The 19,660-nt window shown below is 47.3% G+C and overlaps 1 protein-coding gene across 1 annotated transcript in view; it reads left to right on the top strand.

Annotated features, from left to right (window-relative positions):
- LOC132397668 (fibrillin-1-like) overlaps positions 1 to 19,660 on the top strand; it is a 103,743-nt gene that overhangs the window by 20,045 nt on the left and 64,038 nt on the right. Inside the window, exons 7-9 of the mRNA XM_059976437.1 lie at positions 6,161 to 6,283; positions 7,202 to 7,324; positions 7,915 to 8,037. Coding sequence (XP_059832420.1) covers positions 6,161 to 6,283; positions 7,202 to 7,324; positions 7,915 to 8,037 — 369 coding nt within the window. The remainder of the gene's footprint in view (positions 1 to 6,160; positions 6,284 to 7,201; positions 7,325 to 7,914; positions 8,038 to 19,660) is intronic.

Raw genomic sequence — 19,660 nt, forward strand, 5'->3', positions numbered from 1 at the left:
TCAAGGCTGCAGAAAAGGAGGAAGTCATGGAGGGGTCATCTACTGGGTCTCAATAGGTGGAACTTAGAAATAGGAAGGGGTCAATAACTCAACTGGCTGTTTTTATTGACCCCCCCCCCCAATCGTAACAGGGACATCGAGGAGCAGATAAGGAGACAGAATCTAGAATGGTGCAATAAAACAGGGTTGTTGTGTTGGGAGATTTTAATTTCCCCAACATTGATTGGCATCTCCCTAGAACAAGGTGTTTAGATGGGGTGGAGCTTGTTAGGTGTGTTCAGGAAGGATTCCTAACACAATATAGGGATAGGACCAGACAAGTTACAAAACCATTTAATTGGAGTAAGGGGAAATATGAAGCTATCAGGGAGGAACTTGGAAGTATAAATTGGGAACAGATGTTCTCAGGGAAATGTATGGCAGAAATGTGGCAAATGTTCAGGGGATACTTGCATGGCATTCTGCATAGGTACGTTCCAAGGAGACGGAAAGGATGGTAGTGTACAGGAACTGTGGTGTACAAAGGCTGTTGAAAATCTAGTCAAGAAGAAAAGAAAAGCTTATGAAATGTTCAATAAACTAGATAATGATAGAGATCTAGAAAATTATAAGGCTAGCATGAAGGAGCTAAAGAATGAAATTAGGAGAGCCAGAAGGGGCCATGAAAAGGACTTGGCGAGCAGAATTAAGGAAAACTCCAAGGCACTCTACGAATATGTGAAGAGCAAGAAGATAAGATGTGAGAGAATAGAAGCAATCAAGTGTGACAGTGGAAAAGTGTGTATGGAACTGGAGGAGGCAGCGGAGGTACTTAATGAATACTTTGCTTCAGTATTCACTACGGAAAGGGACCTTAGTGATTACAGGGATGACTTGCAGTGGACTGAAAAGCTTGAGTTTGAGCATATAGACGTTAAGAAAGAGGATGTGCTGGAGCTTTTTGAAAGTATCAGATTGGATAAGTCACTGGGACCGGACAGGATATACTCTACGCTAATATGGGAGGCGAAGGAGGAGATTGCTGAGCCTCTGGCAATGATCTTTATATCATCAATAGGGACAGGAGAGGTTCTGGAGGATTGGAGGGTTGCAGATGTTGTTCCCTTGTTCAAGAAAGGGAGTAGAGTTAGCCCAGGAAATTAAGGACAAGTGAGTCTTACTTTACTGGTTGGTAAGTTGATGGAGGAGATCCTGAGAGGCAGGATTTATGAATATTTGGAGAAGCATAAAATGATTAGGAATAGTCAGCATGGCTTTGTCAAAGGCAGGTCATGCCTTACTATCCTGATCAAATTTTTTGAGGATGTGACTAAACACATTGATGAAGATAAAGCAGTAGGTGTAGTGTATATGGATTTCAGCAAGGTATTTGATAAGTTACCCCATGCATGGCTTATTGAGAGAGTAAGGAGGCATGGGATCCAAGGAGATTTTGCTTTGTAGATCTAGAACTGGCTTATCCACAAAAGGCAAAGAATGGTTGCAGATGGGTCATATCCTGCATGGAGGTATTCTATATAGTATTACTGATAAGATTAGAGTCAATAGACAATAGGTGCAGAAGTAGACCATTCAGCCCTTCGAGCCTGCACCGCCATTCTGAGATCATGGCTGATCATCTACTATCAATACCCAGTTCCTGCCTTGACCCATATCCCTTGATTCCCCTATCCATAAGATACCTATATAGCTCCTTCTTGAAAGCATTCAGAGAATTGGCCTCCACTGCCTTCTGAGGCAGTGTATTCCACACCCCCACAACTCTCTGGGAGAAGAAGTTTTTCCTTAACTCTGTCCTAAATGACCTACCCCTTATTCTCAAACCATGCCCTCTGGTACTGGACTCTCCCAGCATCTGGAACATATTTCCTGCCTCTATCTTGTCCAATCCCTTAATAATCTTATATGTTGCATCAGATCCCCTCTCAATCTCCTTAATTCCAGCGTGTACAAGCCCAGTCTCTCTAACCTCTCTGCGTAAGACGGTCCAGACATCCCAGGAATTAACCTCGTGAATCTACACTGCACTTCCTCTACAGCCAGGATGTCCTTCCTTAACCCTGGAGACCAAAACTGTACACAATACTCCAGGTGTGGTCTCACCAGGGCCCTGTACAAATGCAAGAGGATTTCCTTGCTCTTGTACTCAATTCCCTTTGTAATAAAGGCCAACATTCCATTAGCCTTCTTCACTGCCTGCTGCACTTGCTCATTCACCTTCAGTGACTGATGAACAAGGACTCCTAGATCTCTTTGTATTTCTCCCTTACCTAACTCTACACCACTCAGATAATAATCTGCCTTCCTGTTCTTACTCCCAAAGTGGATAACCTCACACTTATTCACATTAATCGTCATCTGCCGAGTATCTGCCCACTCACTCAGCCTATCCAAGTCACCCTGAATTCTCCTAACATCCTCATCACATGTCACACTGCCACCCAGTTCAGTATCATCAGCAAACTTGCTGATGTTATTCTCAATGCCTTCATCTAAATCGTTGATGTAAATTGTAAACAGCTGTGGTCCCAATACCGAGCCCTGTGGCACCCCACTAGTCACACCTGCCATTCCGAGAAACACCCATTCACCGTTACCCTTTGCTTTCTATCTGCCAACCAGTTTTCTATCCATGTCAATTTCTTCCCCCCAATGCCATGAGCTCTGATTTTACCCACCAATCTCCTATGTGGGACCTTATCAAATGCCTTCTGAAAATCGAGGTACACTGCATCCACTGGATCTCCCTTGTCTAACTTCCTGGTTACATCCTCGAAAAACTCCAATAGATTAGTCAAGCATGATTTGCCCTTGGTAAATCCATGCTGGCTCAGCCCAATCCTATCACTGATATCTAGATATGCCACTATTTCATCTTTACTAATGGACTCTAACATCTAGATTCTTGGCAGTGTGGAGGATCAGAGGGATCTTGGAGTCCAAGTCCATAGGACACTCAAAGCTGCTGCACAGGTTGACTCTGTGGTTAAGAAGGCATACAGTGTATTGGCCTTCATCAACCATGGGATTGAGTTTAAGAGCCTAGAGTTAATGTTAAAGCTATATAGGACCCTGGTCAGACCCCACTTGTAGGTATAGGGGAGCTGTCAGGGGTAAGTTTTTTAAGCAGAGAGTGCTGCATGCATGGAATGGGCTGCCAGCGACAGTCTTTTAAGAGACTCTTGGATAAGCACATGGAGCTTAGAGAAATTGAAGGCTATGGATAACCCTAGGTAATTTTGAAAGTAAGTATATGTTTGGCACAGCATTGTAGGCCGAAGGGCTTGTATTGTGCTGTAGGTTTTCTATGTTTCTATGTTTTTCAGAGTGTGTGTTGAGCTGGCTGCACTGGACTTCTTGTTCCAACTGCCTTGGTTCTATTTAGTGCCCCTGTTGGGCTGACTACACTGGGGTTCCTGTACCTAGAGCCCCTGCTCTACCCAGTGTATGTGTGTGGGACTGGCTACGCTGGGGATGGGAGGACTCGTACAGGTTACTGGCAATGAAACTTCCCAGAACTGAGATACAGATGGCTGAAAAATACTAGTTTCCTTTCAGGGCCTGGAACCATAGCCTGTCTTACTTGCCTGAAGCAATTGAGGAGCGAAATTATAGTATCGTTATTTCTAACTATTACATCTATTTCAGCTGATAATGGGTGTGCTGCCTTAAGATTGCTACCAATTTAAGAAGGACTTGTCATTTTGTTTGCACCATGCTTGGAGATTGATTCCGATGGGTGCATTTACTTGGAACTAGAGTGAGTAATGAGAATAGGAATGAATCATCTGCCATTCCAAGTTAGACACGGGCAGAATGAAATGAGAGTACAACTTTGGCATTTTCCATTTGTTACATTTAAACATCATTGAAATAAAGTGACTCCCCACCCACTGGAGTGACTGAGTAATAAGTGTAATTAAATTTCTTAGCAGTGTGGAGGAACAGAGCGGTCTTGATGGTTCATGTCCATAGATCCCTTAAAGTCTTTAAAGTTGCTATGCAAATTGATAGGGTGTTAAGATGGCGCATGGTGTGTAGGCCTTCCTTAGTTGGGGGAATTGAGTTCACAATCTGCGAGGTATTGTAGTAGCTCTACAAAATGATGGTTAGCTCACACTTGGAATGTTGTGTTCATTCATGGTGGCTTCACGATTGGAAGGATGTGGAAGCTTAAGAGAGGGTGCAAAGGACCTTTACCATGATGCCTCCAGTATTGGAGAGTGTGTCTTATCAAGATTGGCTAAGTGAGCTAGAACTTTTCTCGTTGGGATTAAGGTGGATGAGAGGGGACTTGATAGAGCTGTACAAGAAGATAAGAGACAAAGATCAAGTGGACACCAAAAAATTTCTCCATGGTGGAAAAGGCTGCCACGATGGACATAAATTTATGGTGACTGGAGGAAACTTTGTGGGGGAGGGGTGGATTGGCAGAGGTAAATATTTTACACAGTGAGTGGTAGGTGTATAGAACATGATGCCAGGCATGGTGGAAGAGGCAGATATATTAGTGCCATTTAAGTGACTCTAAGATAGTCAGATGAAGTACAGAAAAATGGAGGGCTGCATGGGAGGAAAGGGTTAGATTGATCTTAGAGTAGGTTAAATGGTCAACACAACATGCTGGCTCGAAGATCCTGTGCTGTGCTGTGGTGTTTTAACTATTATGTTATAAAGTCTGAGTACATTTTTGTAAGGCATGGGAATGCATTTTCAATCCATTGATTAGGTCTTTACTGGTTTGAAATTGCTTGTTCATTAAAAATAGAATCTATTGCTGAATAAAGAAATAGAACATAGAACACTACAGCACGACACAGGCTCTTTGTTCCATGATGTAGTGCGAACATTTTAACCTACTCTAAGATCAATCTAACCCTTTCCTCCTACATATCCCTCCATTCTCTAGCACCCATGCACCTATCTAAGAGTCTCTTAGATGTCCCTAATGTATGTTTCTCCACCACCAACTACAGCAGGGTGTCCCATACAACCATCATTCCCTGTGTAAAAAACCTAACTCTGACATTCCCCCTATACTTTTCTCCAATCATTTTAAAATTATACCCCTTGTATTTGCTGTTACAATAGAATTATGTGGATCCACAAATCTGAAATGAAATTGTTGAGAATTGATTAAGTTTCTATATTCTGCTTTGCCAATGGAAACAATGAAGTTGAAAGCAGCATAGTGATGTAGCTGGTAGAGCTGCTGCCTCACTGTTTCAATGAGGCCTGTTCAATTCTAATCCAATGAAGCTGGTGGCCAGTTTGTGTGCTCTCCCTGCGGTTGAATGGGTTTCATCAGGTGCTCTGATTTCCATCCACCTCCCAAGTACGTATGACTTGGTAGGTTTACGTTATTGTTGTTGAATGCCATCGAGTCATTGTTGACTTCTGGCGACTCTGGATAGTGCAGTTATCCATAGGCATAGTTTCGTATCTTGCCACGAAAACCCTATGAATGACTGCACTATCCAGAGTCACCAGGAGTCAACAACGACTCTAGAGTGTAGGTGAATGGAACAGTCTGATGGAAAGGGAATAGTCACTGGGATGGAAACAAATAGGATCTGTATAAATATGAGATGCAATTCTTGTCTTTTTGTTGGCACATTCCACTCCATCACTGGTAAGATTCTGGTGAACTTTAGAGATTGTGTATGAGGTTGTGTTTATCTCTCAAAACAGGATTAGTGTAAATCTGTGCTTGATCATTTGGGCAATTAGCTGCCTGATACTCAGAATGAAGATCTAAGTATCTTCCAATTCATACTCTTTCTAGTTCTGTTGGAATCAACAGCTTCCCAATCAATTATGGTTCCAAGGGCTAATTCATTATCTAAACTAAATAGTACTTTTGAGGAGAAATGAACGTCACCTCATTACAGAACCATAAAGGATCTTGATGTTGAACTCTGGCTTCTTCTAGAAATTCAAGCATCTGATATTTCAATCAGGCGTCACTTTGTTAGAAATTGTCATTCTGTCCAGAACCCCTCTCTCATTTTACAATGACTTAGACAATTACACTAAAAACGAAAGTCAATGTCCAGATAGAGGGAGTGTGAAACATGGAATTTACTGTAGTTATGCTGCAAAAGAGAGTTGAACATATGCAGGGATGGAAACTCTCTGATAAGTTGTTCTCTTGCTCCAGATGTGGACGAGTGCCAGACTGAAAACCACAACTGTCACAGCTCGGCCTCGTGTTCGAACGGCCCCGGCTCTTTCCAGTGTGTGTGTGGAACTGGCTACACTGGGGATGGAAGGACTTGTACAGGTAATCATCTCTAAATCTTTTCATTGACTTTCTTTTCATTGGCATATGCTGTACTTTATTTCCTCTCTGTTGATCAGACAAGAGATAGTAGACCCGTTCTCCCAGACACATCCTCCCACCAACCCTCCATTTGTTTGGAATGAGGGAAGTGTGCTGGATTACACAGGTTTTAATGTTTCTCCCATCCTGATTCTAATAGAATTGCCCCACTCAGAATGAGGTTACATGAGGTATCTTCTCAAGACAGCACTGTGTGTGAGCCTTTAGATTATCCCATGTTCTGATTCCTTTTCACGTGCCCAGAGAAATTTCTTTCAGATCTATAAGACACATACTCAGTGTAGAACTGTTGCCAGACAAGTCAAGGCAAGTTTATTAGTACAGCACTTTTCAAATGCCAGGTGCTTCAAAATACTTTACATAGACCAAGATATAAAAATCAAACGTCAAATTTCAGACAATATAAAAGAAAACGAAGTCACACAAAAATAGATATGATGAGTATATTAAAAATTGGATAAAAGTTGCAGTGCAGGAGTTTCAAATTAAAAGCTACAGCAAAAAGAAAAGTTTTAAGCCTCAAATTAAAAGAACTTAAAGTTTGGGCAGACTGCAGATCCTCCTGAATGTTATTCCATGATATAAGGAGTTGTGAATCATTTTTGATCAGTTAAGAGATCAGTTATGAACACACTCTGCTGTCCTATATCTCTGCTCTGCCAGAACAGACCAGAAATCAAACCTTGGCTGTGGAACTCAGAGTTCTGTTGCATGAGCCTTTAGAATCTGAACAAATAAAGGAGCTGAAACTGACATTTCATAGTTTCTGAGGATCCACATAAATCTAGAAGTGCTGTGAAAGTTCCAGATCACAAACTGTCAAACTAATGAGAACTCTCTCTTTCTTCCAAACTCCAGATATGGATGAGTGTCAGAGTGGGAGCCACGACTGTCACAGCTCGGCCTCCTGTTCCAACAGTCCCGGCTCCTTCCAGTGTGTGTGTGGGGCTGGCTACACTGGGGATGGAAGGACTTGTACAGGTAATATTATCTAAATCTTCCGATTACCTTTTTTTGGCAAGATCTCATTTTATGTTGAATAGTAAAAGACAACAGTCCTGTTTCCCATCTTCTAATCAGTTTAGAATAAGTGCAGTTGACTCACCTTGCCTGCATTAGCTCACTCGAGATTTATATCTGTGCCCACCCTGATTTCAAAGGATTGCCCAACTCAGAATGAGGTCACGTCATGGATCTTCCATAAGACAGCACTGTGTGTGAGCCTTCAGGTTACTCTATGTTCTGACTCCCTCTCATGAGACCAGAAAAATATCTCTGTACCTTCTCATCTTTGAGACATGAACAATCTTTAATCACGAGTGGAACTGGGAGCTGAGACAAGTTCTGATGACGCTCTGCTGGTCCAATTGGTCTCTGCTCACCCAGAGCAGACCAGGCTGTGTCACTAACAGCTCCACTGCATGGGTAGTTATAACCTAAACAGAGCAGATAAATATAATATTCCACAATTTTGGGGATCCAGCCTAAATCTGGGTGTGCAGTAAGGAAAATATCAACATGCACACACTGTGGATCCTTGAGTGAATTCTTTCCTTTCTTCCAAACTCCAGATGTGGATGAGTGTCAGAGTGGGAGCCACGACTGTCACAGCTCGGCCTCCTGTTCCAACACCCCTGGCTCTTTCCAGTGTGTGTGTGGGGCTGGGTACACTGGGGATGGAAGGACTTGTACAGGTAACTGGTACTGAATCTTCCCACAACTGAGATACTGAAGATTGAAAAATGCTTGTTTCCTTTAGGACCTGGAGCCTTAGCCTGCCTTACTTACCTGAAGAAATTGAGGAGCGAAATGATAGTGTTGTTATTTCTAAGTATTTTTACATCTATGTCAGCTGACAATGGGTGTGCTGCCTTAAGATCGCTACCAGTTTAAGAAAGACATGTCATTTTGTTTGCACCATGCTTGGAGATTGATACCAAGCGGTGTGTTAACTTGGAACGAGAGTGAGCAATGAAAACAGGAATGAATCATCTGCTACTCCAAATTAGACAAGGCAGAAAGGAATGAAAGAACAATCTTGGCATTTTCCATTTGTGTTATTTAAGGATCATTGCAAATAAAGTGACTACCAACCCACTGGAGAGACTGAGCAACTAGTGCAGTCAAATTTCTTAGCTGTATGGAGGAACAGAGGGATCTTGATGGTACATGTCCATAGAACCCTTAAAGTCCTCAAAGTTGCTATGCAAATTGCTAGAGTGTTAAAATGGTACGTGCTGTGTAGTCCTGCCTTCATTGGGGGAATTGAGTTCAAAATCTGTGAGGTAATGTAATAGCTCATAAAAGACTGGTTAGCTCACACTTGGAATGTTGTGTTCATTTATGGTGGCTTCACGATTGGAAGGATGTGGAAGCTTAAGAGAGGGTGCAAAGGACCTTTACCATGATGCCTCCAGTATTGGAGAGTGTGTCTTATCAAGACTGGCTAAGTGAGCTAGAACTTTTCTCTTTGGGAGTAAGGTGTGTACAATGTCCTGGGTATGTTACTCAAAATGGCCTCTTTGGTTTGTTACAAGTAGGAATGTTTCTTTGTCGGATAAGTGTTTCTCTAGCCGTTGTTTCACTTTAGAATGGCTGATATGGTAATTGTATTCATTTGTTAATCAATGGGGAATGTCATTGTGTCTTGTGATGCTGGGAACTTGGGGGAGGGGTTTTTCGCGGGTTTTTTGGGGGAGGCCGAGGAAGACATGGAAGAAGGTGGACGTGTGCTGGACTGCTCGTAAGACCACCGGGGTGGTCCCAGGTGCGACGGCCGGATGGGTCGATTGGTTCGTTGATTGAGCTCCAACGAGTGCACTAAACAGACTGAACTTTGATAAGTGGCGCCTTTTGTTTTTTTTCCTTGTGTATATATATTGTATTGCTTACTACTCTTTTTAATTTTAGTGAACTCTTTAAAGTGTATTTCATAACGGTATTTGTTGTGGATTTGATACTGTTGGCGGGCTCGAGGCGTAAACTCGATTCTCACAGCACCTGCGTGTACGGGAGGTGGGTTGGAGAGTGGCTGGATCCCTTTTTCCCCTAGACATATACCAGCCTGTGGGTAAGTGTTACATTTGTGGGGGCTCGTCCGGGATTGGATTGTCAGGGGCTGTGGAATCGCGCAGGCAGCAGAGGAAGATGGACAGAGATAAGTTTGTTTGTTGGTGCCAGTTTGAAGATGTACCGGTACAGTACGCATGCGTAGTGAGCGGAGTGGATTTTCGAGTTTCGGGAGACGCGATAGTGCGGGGTTTAAGTTCGGTGAAGGGTATTGGGCAGGTAGAATTGGTAGCTAGACGGTGTGGTAAAGAGGTGGGGTCTAGCTGGGTGTTGGTTCGTACGAGTACTGAAGTCAGGACGGTGGAACTGCCGGCGACGGTCAGTGTACCGGGGGAGGCGGGGCCGTGGGGGCTCCACTCCTACAAGGATGAGGCTGAGGAGTTAGAGCTAGAGGTGGACCCCAGAGAGGTGCCCGGCACTAGTAAAGGGAGGTGGGAGGAGGGAGTCGTGACTAAGCCCCGCTCCCCAGGTAGGGTGGAAGCCTCGGAGCTGGCAGCCGCACTTTATTCCCTGGTGGGGGTGGCCGAGAGGCCACGGCTGAAGCTGGGGGTGTTCTCCGGAGCCAAGCCTACTCCGGATGGGGAGGTGGACTATGAGACCTGGATCGAGCATACGTCTTTGATGTTAGAGGGAGTGGCTACTGATCCAACCAAGATAGAGGCTGTGACCACCTGGCCGAGACCCCAGAAAGTGGGTGCTCTGCGCTCATTTTTGGGGTTCTGTGGGTATTACCGGCGATTTGTGAAAGGATACGCCAAAGTGTGTCACCCGTTAACTCAGCTGTTGTGTGGCTATCCCCCGGTGGGGAAGAAGAGGACGGGGAACCAGAGGCAGGATGCTGGAGGATACTGGAACCCGGCGGAACCTTTTGGCTCGAGATGGGATGATCAATGTGAAGAGGCGTTCCGATCTTTGAAAAGGGCACTGACCCAGGCCCCGGTGTTGGCTTTTGCCGATCCCCAGAAGCCATATGTGCTGCACACGGATGCCAGCCGAGAGGGTCTCGGGGCTGTTCTGTACCAGGAGCATGGCAAAGCATTGAGGCCGGTAGCCTTTGTCAGCCGAAGCTTGTCGCCATCGGAGAGAAACTATCCCACTCACAAGTTGGAGTTCCTGGCGCTGAAGTGGGCGGTGGTGGACAAGCTGGGCGATTACCTTTACGGAGCCAAGTTTGAGGTGAGAACGGATAACAATCCTCTCACTTATATTTTGACTTCGGCGAAGCTGGATGCCACAGGACATCGGTGGCTGGCGGCATTGTCGGTATATGATTTCAGCCTGAGGTACCGCCCCGGAAGCAAGAATATCGATGCGGATGCATTGTCTCGTCGGGAGCCGGGGGAGGAGGAGAAGGACGAGGAGTGGGAGAGTGTCCCTGCCCCTGGAGTGAAGGCGATGTGTCAGTTTGTTATCACCGTGAAGGCCGAGGGAAGAGGGAGGCTGGAACGAGCCGTGGACCATTTGGGGGTTTTTGACGACGCCATACCCCTAGTTTACTGTGACCTGACCGCTCTGGGGACTAAACAGTTGCCGGAACTGAGTCCGGGGGAAGTGGCAACTGCTCAGCAAAATGACCCGGGCATTGGCACAGTGTGGAGAGCGGTCGAGAAGGGGGATGGGGCGTTGGCTGAGAAGGCGAAACACCCATATGTGCCTCTGTTGTTGAAGGAGTGGTCTCGGTTGAAGTTAAAGAACAAAATCTTGTACCGGGTAACAACGCCTCCGGACCAACCCCGCTGTTGGCAACTGGTCCTGCCAGAGGAGTATCACCAGACTGTACTCCAGGCCTTACATGATGATTCTGGACATTTGGGGGTGGAAAAGACATATGGATTACTCAAAGACCGGTTCTACTGGCCCCGGATGAGGGGGGACGTCGAAGAATACTGTAGGGGATGCCGTCGTTGCATCCAGAGGAAGACCCTGCCAGCGTTGGCGGCTCCACTGTCGCACTTGCAGAGTGCGGGACCTCTGGACCTGGTATGTATGGATTTCCTGTCGATTGAGCCTGACACCAGCAACACCGCGAATGTATTAGTCATCACCGATCATTACACTCGCTATGCTCAGGCATTTCCCACCAAGGATCAGAAGGCGACGACAGTGGCGAAGGTGTTATGGGAGAAGTACTTTGTGCATTACGGCCTTCCCAGGCGAATCCATAGTGATCAGGGGAGGGACTTTGAGAGCCGCCTTATCCAGGAATTACTGACTATGCTTGGGGTTGAGAAATCCAGGACTACCCCTTACCACCCACAGGGAGATCCTCAGCCAGAGAGATTCAACAGGACCCTGTTGGATATGCTTGGGACGCTGGAGATTGGGCAGAAAAGCAGGTGGAGTCGTCATATTGGACAATTGGTTCACTGTTACAATTGTACTCGCAATGAGGCTACAGGGTATTCACCCTATTATCTGATGTTTGGGCGGGAAGCGAGGTTGCCCATTGACGTGTGTTTTGGAGGTGGAGTGGGTGAATTTCCCGGGAAGTCCCATCTAAAGTACGTGTCCGACATGAAGAGGGAGTTACAGCGGGCGTACGAGTTGGCCGAGGCGGCGGCTACCAAACAAAATCAGCGGAATAAGATGCGGTATGATCGAAAGGTGAAGTTTGTACAATTATTACCGGGCGACCGGGTCCTTTTACGGAATTTGGGACTCCCTGGTAAGCACAAGTTGGCAGATCGATGGGCGGCCAGCCCCTATGTAATAGAGAGCCAGATGCCGAACCTGCCAGTTTACCGGGTGAAACCCGAGGATGGAAAAGGGCCTATCAAGGTACTCCATAGGAATCACCTGCTGCCACTGGGTCAAGCGGTGCAGGTGGATAAGGAGCCCGAGTGGGAGGTTACGCCCAGTACAAGGACTCTGCGAGGGAGCGGAGAACGGGAAGAGCCCGCTGCTGAAGAGCGGGGACGGGTCCCTCACTCGGGAATGGCTACCGATTCAGAGGAGGACGACTCAGATGAGTGGGTCCTGTTCCCATTCGCTAGTGCTCCAGTACCAGGAGAGGAGGCTCCTGGCCCTTCCCATACTGAATTGGGTGAGAGGAGGGAAGGTCTTGAGGGTCAGATGGAGAGGCAGACTACATTGGTGGGAGAGAGGGTGGAATCTGAGCGTGAGCCGGGGAGATCTCGGGTGAGGGAGGACCCCTGTGAGGAAGGGGGTGCGGGTCTGTCAGGTAGACCTGGGGTGTCCGAGACAGTGGGTTCGCAGGTGACGAGGGAGCCCAGTGGGGCAGAAGGGGTATGGAGATCTCAGAGGATTAGGCGCCCCCCGGAGCGGTTGACATATGTGGTACCGGGAGAACCGAGTGTGATTTCTACTGCTCTGGGTAGTTATGTCATTGCCTTCTGCACCTGGGTTGGGTTTTGTGTGTTGCGAGAAGCTTTGGGGACCTCTAGTAATGCCATGAGGGCATGACATTTGCTGGTGGGGAGAGAATGTACAATGTCCTGGGTATGTTACTCAAAATGGCCTCTTTGGTTTGTTACAAGTAGGAATGTTTCTTTGTCGGATAAGTGTTTCTCTAGCCGTTGTTTCACTTTAGAATGGCTGATATGGTAATTGTATTCATTTGTTAATCAATGGGGAATGTCATTGTGTCTTGTGATGCTGGGAACTTGGGGGAGGGGTTTTTCGCGGGTTTTTTGGGGGAGGCCGAGGAAGACATGGAAGAAGGTGGACGTGTGCTGGACTGCTCGTAAGACCACCGGGGTGGTCCCAGGTGCGACGGCCGGATGGGTCGATTGGTTCGTTGATTGAGCTCCAACGAGTGCACTAAACAGACTGAACTTTGATAAGTGGCGCCTTTTGTTTTTTTTCCTTGTGTATATATATTGTATTGCTTACTACTCTTTTTAATTTTAGTAAACTCTTTAAAGTGTATTTCATAACGGTATTTGTTGTGGATTTGATACTGTTGGCGGGCTCGAGGCGTAAACTCGATTCTCACAGCACCTGCGTGTACGGGAGGTGGGTTGGAGAGTGGCTGGATCCCTTTTTCCCCTAGACATATACCAGCCTGTGGGTAAGTGTTACATTTGTGGGGGCTCGTCCGGGATTGGATTGTCAGGGGCTGTGGAATCGCGCAGGCAGCAGAGGAAGATGGACAGAGATAAGTTTGTTTGTTGGTGCCAGTTTGAAGATGTACCGGTACAGTACGCATGCGTAGTGAGCGGAGTGGATTTTCGAGTTTCGGGAGACGCGATAGTGCGGGGTTTAAGTTCGGTGAAGGGTATTGGGCAGGTAGAATTGGTAGCTAGACGGTGTGGTAAAGAGGTGGGGTCTAGCTGGGTGTTGGTTCGTACGAGTACTGAAGTCAGGACGGTGGAACTGCCGGCGACGGTCAGTGTACCGGGGGAGGCGGGGCCGTGGGGGCTCCACTCCTACAAGGATGAGGCTGAGGAGTTAGAGCTAGAGGTGGACCCCAGAGAGGTGCCCGGCACTAGTAAAGGGAGGTGGGAGGAGGGAGTCGTGACTAAGCCCCGCTCCCCAGGTAGGGTGGAAGCCTCGGAGCTGGCAGCCGCACTTTATTCCCTGGTGGGGGTGGCCGAGAGGCCACGGCTGAAGCTGGGGGTGTTCTCCGGAGCCAAGCCTACTCCGGATGGGGAGGTGGACTATGAGACCTGGATCGAGCATACGTCTTTGATGTTAGAGGGAGTGGCTACTGATCCAACCAAGATAGAGGCTGTGACCACCTGGCCGAGACCCCAGAAAGTGGGTGCTCTGCGCTCATTTTTGGGGTTCTGTGGGTATTACCGGCGATTTGTGAAAGGATACGCCAAAGTGTGTCACCCGTTAACTCAGCTGTTGTGTGGCTATCCCCCGGTGGGGAAGAAGAGGACGGGGAACCAGAGGCAGGATGCTGGAGGATACTGGAACCCGGCGGAACCTTTTGGCTCGAGATGGGATGATCAATGTGAAGAGGCGTTCCGATCTTTGAAAAGGGCACTGACCCAGGCCCCGGTGTTGGCTTTTGCCGATCCCCAGAAGCCATATGTGCTGCACACGGATGCCAGCCGAGAGGGTCTCGGGGCTGTTCTGTACCAGGAGCATGGCAAAGCATTGAGGCCGGTAGCCTTTGTCAGCCGAAGCTTGTCGCCATCGGAGAGAAACTATCCCACTCACAAGTTGGAGTTCCTGGCGCTGAAGTGGGCGGTGGTGGACAAGCTGGGCGATTACCTTTACGGAGCCAAGTTTGAGGTGAGAACGGATAACAATCCTCTCACTTATATTTTGACTTCGGCGAAGCTGGATGCCACAGGACATCGGTGGCTGGCGGCATTGTCGGTATATGATTTCAGCCTGAGGTACCGCCCCGGAAGCAAGAATATCGATGCGGATGCATTGTCTCGTCGGGAGCCGGGGGAGGAGGAGAAGGACGAGGAGTGGGAGAGTGTCCCTGCCCCTGGAGTGAAGGCGATGTGTCAGTTTGTTATCACCGTGAAGGCCGAGGGAAGAGGGAGGCTGGAACGAGCCGTGGACCATTTGGGGGTTTTTGACGACGCCATACCCCTAGTTTACTGTGACCTGACCGCTCTGGGGACTAAACAGTTGCCGGAACTGAGTCCGGGGGAAGTGGCAACTGCTCAGCAAAATGACCCGGGCATTGGCACAGTGTGGAGAGCGGTCGAGAAGGGGGATGGGGCGTTGGCTGAGAAGGCGAAACACCCATATGTGCCTCTGTTGTTGAAGGAGTGGTCTCGGTTGAAGTTAAAGAACAAAATCTTGTACCGGGTAACAACGCCTCCGGACCAACCCCGCTGTTGGCAACTGGTCCTGCCAGAGGAGTATCACCAGACTGTACTCCAGGCCTTACATGATGATTCTGGACATTTGGGGGTGGAAAAGACATATGGATTACTCAAAGACCGGTTCTACTGGCCCCGGATGAGGGGGGACGTCGAAGAATACTGTAGGGGATGCCGTCGTTGCATCCAGAGGAAGACCCTGCCAGCGTTGGCGGCTCCACTGTCGCACTTGCAGAGTGCGGGACCTCTGGACCTGGTATGTATGGATTTCCTGTCGATTGAGCCTGACACCAGCAACACCGCGAATGTATTAGTCATCACCGATCATTACACTCGCTATGCTCAGGCATTTCCCACCAAGGATCAGAAGGCGACGACAGTGGCGAAGGTGTTATGGGAGAAGTACTTTGTGCATTACGGCCTTCCCAGGCGAATCCATAGTGATCAGGGGAGGGACTTTGAGAGCCGCCTTATCCAGGAATTACTGACTATGCTTGGGGTTGAGAAATCCAGGACTACCCCTTACCACCCACAGGGAGATCCTCAGCCAGAGAGATTCAACAGGACCCTGTTGGATATGCTTGGGACGCTGGAGATTGGGCAGAAAAGCAGGTGGAGTCGTCATATTGGACAATTGGTTCACTGTTACAATTGTACTCGCAATGAGGCTACAGGGTATTCACCCTATTATCTGATGTTTGGGCGGGAAGCGAGGTTGCCCATTGACGTGTGTTTTGGAGGTGGAGTGGGTGAATTTCCCGGGAAGTCCCATCTAAAGTACGTGTCCGACATGAAGAGGGAGTTACAGCGGGCGTACGAGTTGGCCGAGGCGGCGGCTACCAAACAAAATCAGCGGAATAAGATGCGGTATGATCGAAAGGTGAAGTTTGTACAATTATTACCGGGCGACCGGGTCCTTTTACGGAATTTGGGACTCCCTGGTAAGCACAAGTTGGCAGATCGATGGGCGGCCAGCCCCTATGTAATAGAGAGCCAGATGCCGAACCTGCCAGTTTACCGGGTGAAACCCGAGGATGGAAAAGGGCCTATCAAGGTACTCCATAGGAATCACCTGCTGCCACTGGGTCAAGCGGTGCAAGTGGATAAGGAGCCCGAGTGGGAGGTTACGCCCAGTACAAGGACTCTGCGAGGGAGCGGAGAACGGGAAGAGCCCGCTGCTGAAGAGCGGGGACGGGTCCCTCACTCGGGAATGGCTACCGATTCAGAGGAGGACGACTCAGATGAGTGGGTCCTGTTCCCATTCGCTAGTGCTCCAGTACCAGGAGAGGAGGCTCCTGGCCCTTCCCATACTGAATTGGGTGAGAGGAGGGAAGGTCTTGAGGGTCAGATGGAGAGGCAGACTACATTGGTGGGAGAGAGGGTGGAATCTGAGCGTGAGCCGGGGAGATCTCGGGTGAGGGAGGACCCCTGTGAGGAAGGGGGTGCGGGTCTGTCAGGTAGACCTGGGGTGTCCGAGACAGTGGGTTCGCAGGTGACGAGGGAGCCCAGTGGGGCAGAAGGGGTATGGAGATCTCAGAGGATTAGGCGCCCCCCGGAGCGGTTGACATATGTGGTACCGGGAGAACCGAGTGTGATTTCTACTGCTCTGGGTAGTTATGTCATTGCCTTCTGCACCTGGGTTGGGTTTTGTGTGTTGCGAGAAGCTTTGGGGACCTCTAGTAATGCCATGAGGGCATGACATTTGCTGGTGGGGAGAGAATGTACAATGTCCTGGGTATGTTACTCAAAATGGCCTCTTTGGTTTGTTACAAGTAGGAATGTTTCTTTGTCGGATAAGTGTTTCTCTAGCCGTTGTTTCACTTTAGAATGGCTGATATGGTAATTGTATTCATTTGTTAATCAATGGGGAATGTCATTGTGTCTTGTGATGCTGGGAACTTGGGGGAGGGGTTTTTCGCGGGTTTTTTGGGGGAGGCCGAGGAAGACATGGAAGAAGGTGGACGTGTGCTGGACTGCTCGTAAGACCACCGGGGTGGTCCCAGGTGCGACGGCCGGATGGGTCGATTGGTTCGTTGATTGAGCTCCAACGAGTGCACTAAACAGACTGAACTTTGATAAGTGGCGCCTTTTGTTTTTTTTCCTTGTGTATATATATTGTATTGCTTACTACTCTTTTTAATTTTAGTAAACTCTTTAAAGTGTATTTCATAACGGTATTTGTTGTGGATTTGATACTGTTGGCGGGCTCGAGGCGTAAACTCGATTCTCACAGCACCTGCGTGTACGGGAGGTGGGTTGGAGAGTGGCTGGATCCCTTTTTCCCCTAGACATATACCAGCCTGTGGGTAAGTGTTACAGGTGGATGAGAGGAGACTTGATAGAGCTGTATGAGAAGATAAGAGGCATAGATCAAGTCGACAGCCAACAAATTTCTCCATGGTGGAAATGATTATCACAATGGACATAATTTTATGGTGACTGGAAGAAACTTTGTGGGGGAGGGGTGGATTGGCAGAGGTAAATATTTTACACAGTGCGTGGTAGGTGTATAGAATGTGATGCCAGGGATGGTGGAAGAGACAGATATATTAGTGTGATTTAATTAACTGTTAGATAGTCAGATGGAGTACAGAAAAATGGAAGGCTATGAGGGAGGAAAGGATTAGATTGATACTAAATTGTGTTAATTGGTCAACACAACATGCTGCGTCGAAGATCCTGTACTGGGCTATCGTGTTTTAGCTATTATGTTATAAAGTCTGAGTACATTTTTGTAAGGCATGGGAATGCATTTTCAATCTGTTGATTAGGTCCTTACTGGTTTGAAATGACTTGTTTATTAAAAATAGAATCTATTGTTGAATAAATTGTCAAGATGGAGCTCCCAGGACTGGACTCCATCTATTCCAGCAGACTCAGGAGGAAAGCAATCAGCATAAGCAGAGACACCACACACCCCAGCCACTCCCTGGTTGACTCGCTTCCGTCCAGCAAAAGGTTCAGATCACTAAAAGCCAGAACAAATAGACTGAGGAACAGCTTCTACCCCAGAGCTGTGGCCTCCATCACACCACTCCCACAGAACAATGACTGAAACCGTGAGCACACACAAGCACTCAAATACTTGCACTAATGGCACTTTGTGCATTACTGTGATATTCTGGTGCTGCAGTAACTTATTTTCTGCTATTTATCTATTAAATACTGTTTTTCTATTACTGTCTTGTTTTTATCTACTGCTTTGTTTGACTGCCTGAGAGGAAGCCAAACAGAGTTTCATTGTACCTATGTATAATGACAATAAAGATCATTCAGTTCAGTTCAGTTCAGTACAGTACAGTACAGTACAGTACAGTACAGTTCAGTTCAGTTCAGTTCAGTCATTAAAGAAGTAGAACATAGAACATGGAACACTACAGCACAGCACAGCCTCTTTGGCCCATGATATAGTGCGAACCATTAACTTACTCTAAGATCAATCTAACCCTACCCTCCTACATATCCCTCCATTTTTTTTATCACCTATGTGTCTCTTAAATGTCCCTAATGTATCTTCCTCCACCACCACCTCCAGCAGGGTGTCCCACGCAAACACCATTCTCTGTGTAACAAACTTAACTCTGGCATTCCCCTATACATTAGCCACTCATTTTTAAATTATGCCCCTTGTATTTGCTGTTACAGTAGAATTATATGCATCCACAAATCTGAAATGTAGGTGTTGAGAATCCTATAATGTCACATTGTAATTGATTAAGTTTCTATATTCTGCACTGCCAATGGAAACAATGAAGTTGAAAGCAGCATAGTGATGTAGCTGGTAGAGCTGCTGCCTCACTGTTTCAATGAGGCCTGTTCAATTCTGATCCAATGAAGTTGGTGGCCAGTTTGTGTGCTCTCCGAGGTTGAATGGGTTTCATCTGGCTGCTCTGATTTTCTCACACCTCAGAAGTATGTGTGGTTTTGTAGGTTAATGTTGTTGTTGTTGAGTGCCATCAAGTCGTCATGAATATGGATAGTGTAGTTGTCCATAGGGTTTTTGTGGCCAGATATGTAAGCAGATTGCCAGGCCTTTCTTAGAAACATAGAAAACCTACATTGCAATACAGGCCCTTCAGCCTACAAGGTGTGCAGAACATGTCTTTGCCTTAGAAATTACCTAGGGTTACCCACAGCCCTCCATTTTTCTAAGCTCCATGTATCTATTCACCAGTCTCTTAAAAGACCCTATTGTATCCAGCTCCACCATCGTCACTGGAAGTCCATTCCATGCCCTCCCCATTCTCTACGTTAAAAAACTTACCCCTGACATCTCCTTTGTACCTACTTCCAAGCACCTTAAAGCTGTGCCCTCTCGCGCTAGCCATTCCAGCCCTGGGAAAATGCCTCTGACTATCCACAGGATTAATGCCTCACGGCATTAACCATCTTCTAGTAGGTTAATACACTATTGTAAATTGCCACTGGAGTGTAGGTGAATGGAACAGTCTGATGGAAGGGAATGGTCACTGGGGTGGGAACAAAATAGGATCTG

This window comes from Hypanus sabinus, chromosome 8, assembly GCF_030144855.1.
Source record: "Hypanus sabinus isolate sHypSab1 chromosome 8, sHypSab1.hap1, whole genome shotgun sequence".
NCBI lineage: Eukaryota > Metazoa > Chordata > Chondrichthyes > Myliobatiformes > Dasyatidae > Hypanus > Hypanus sabinus.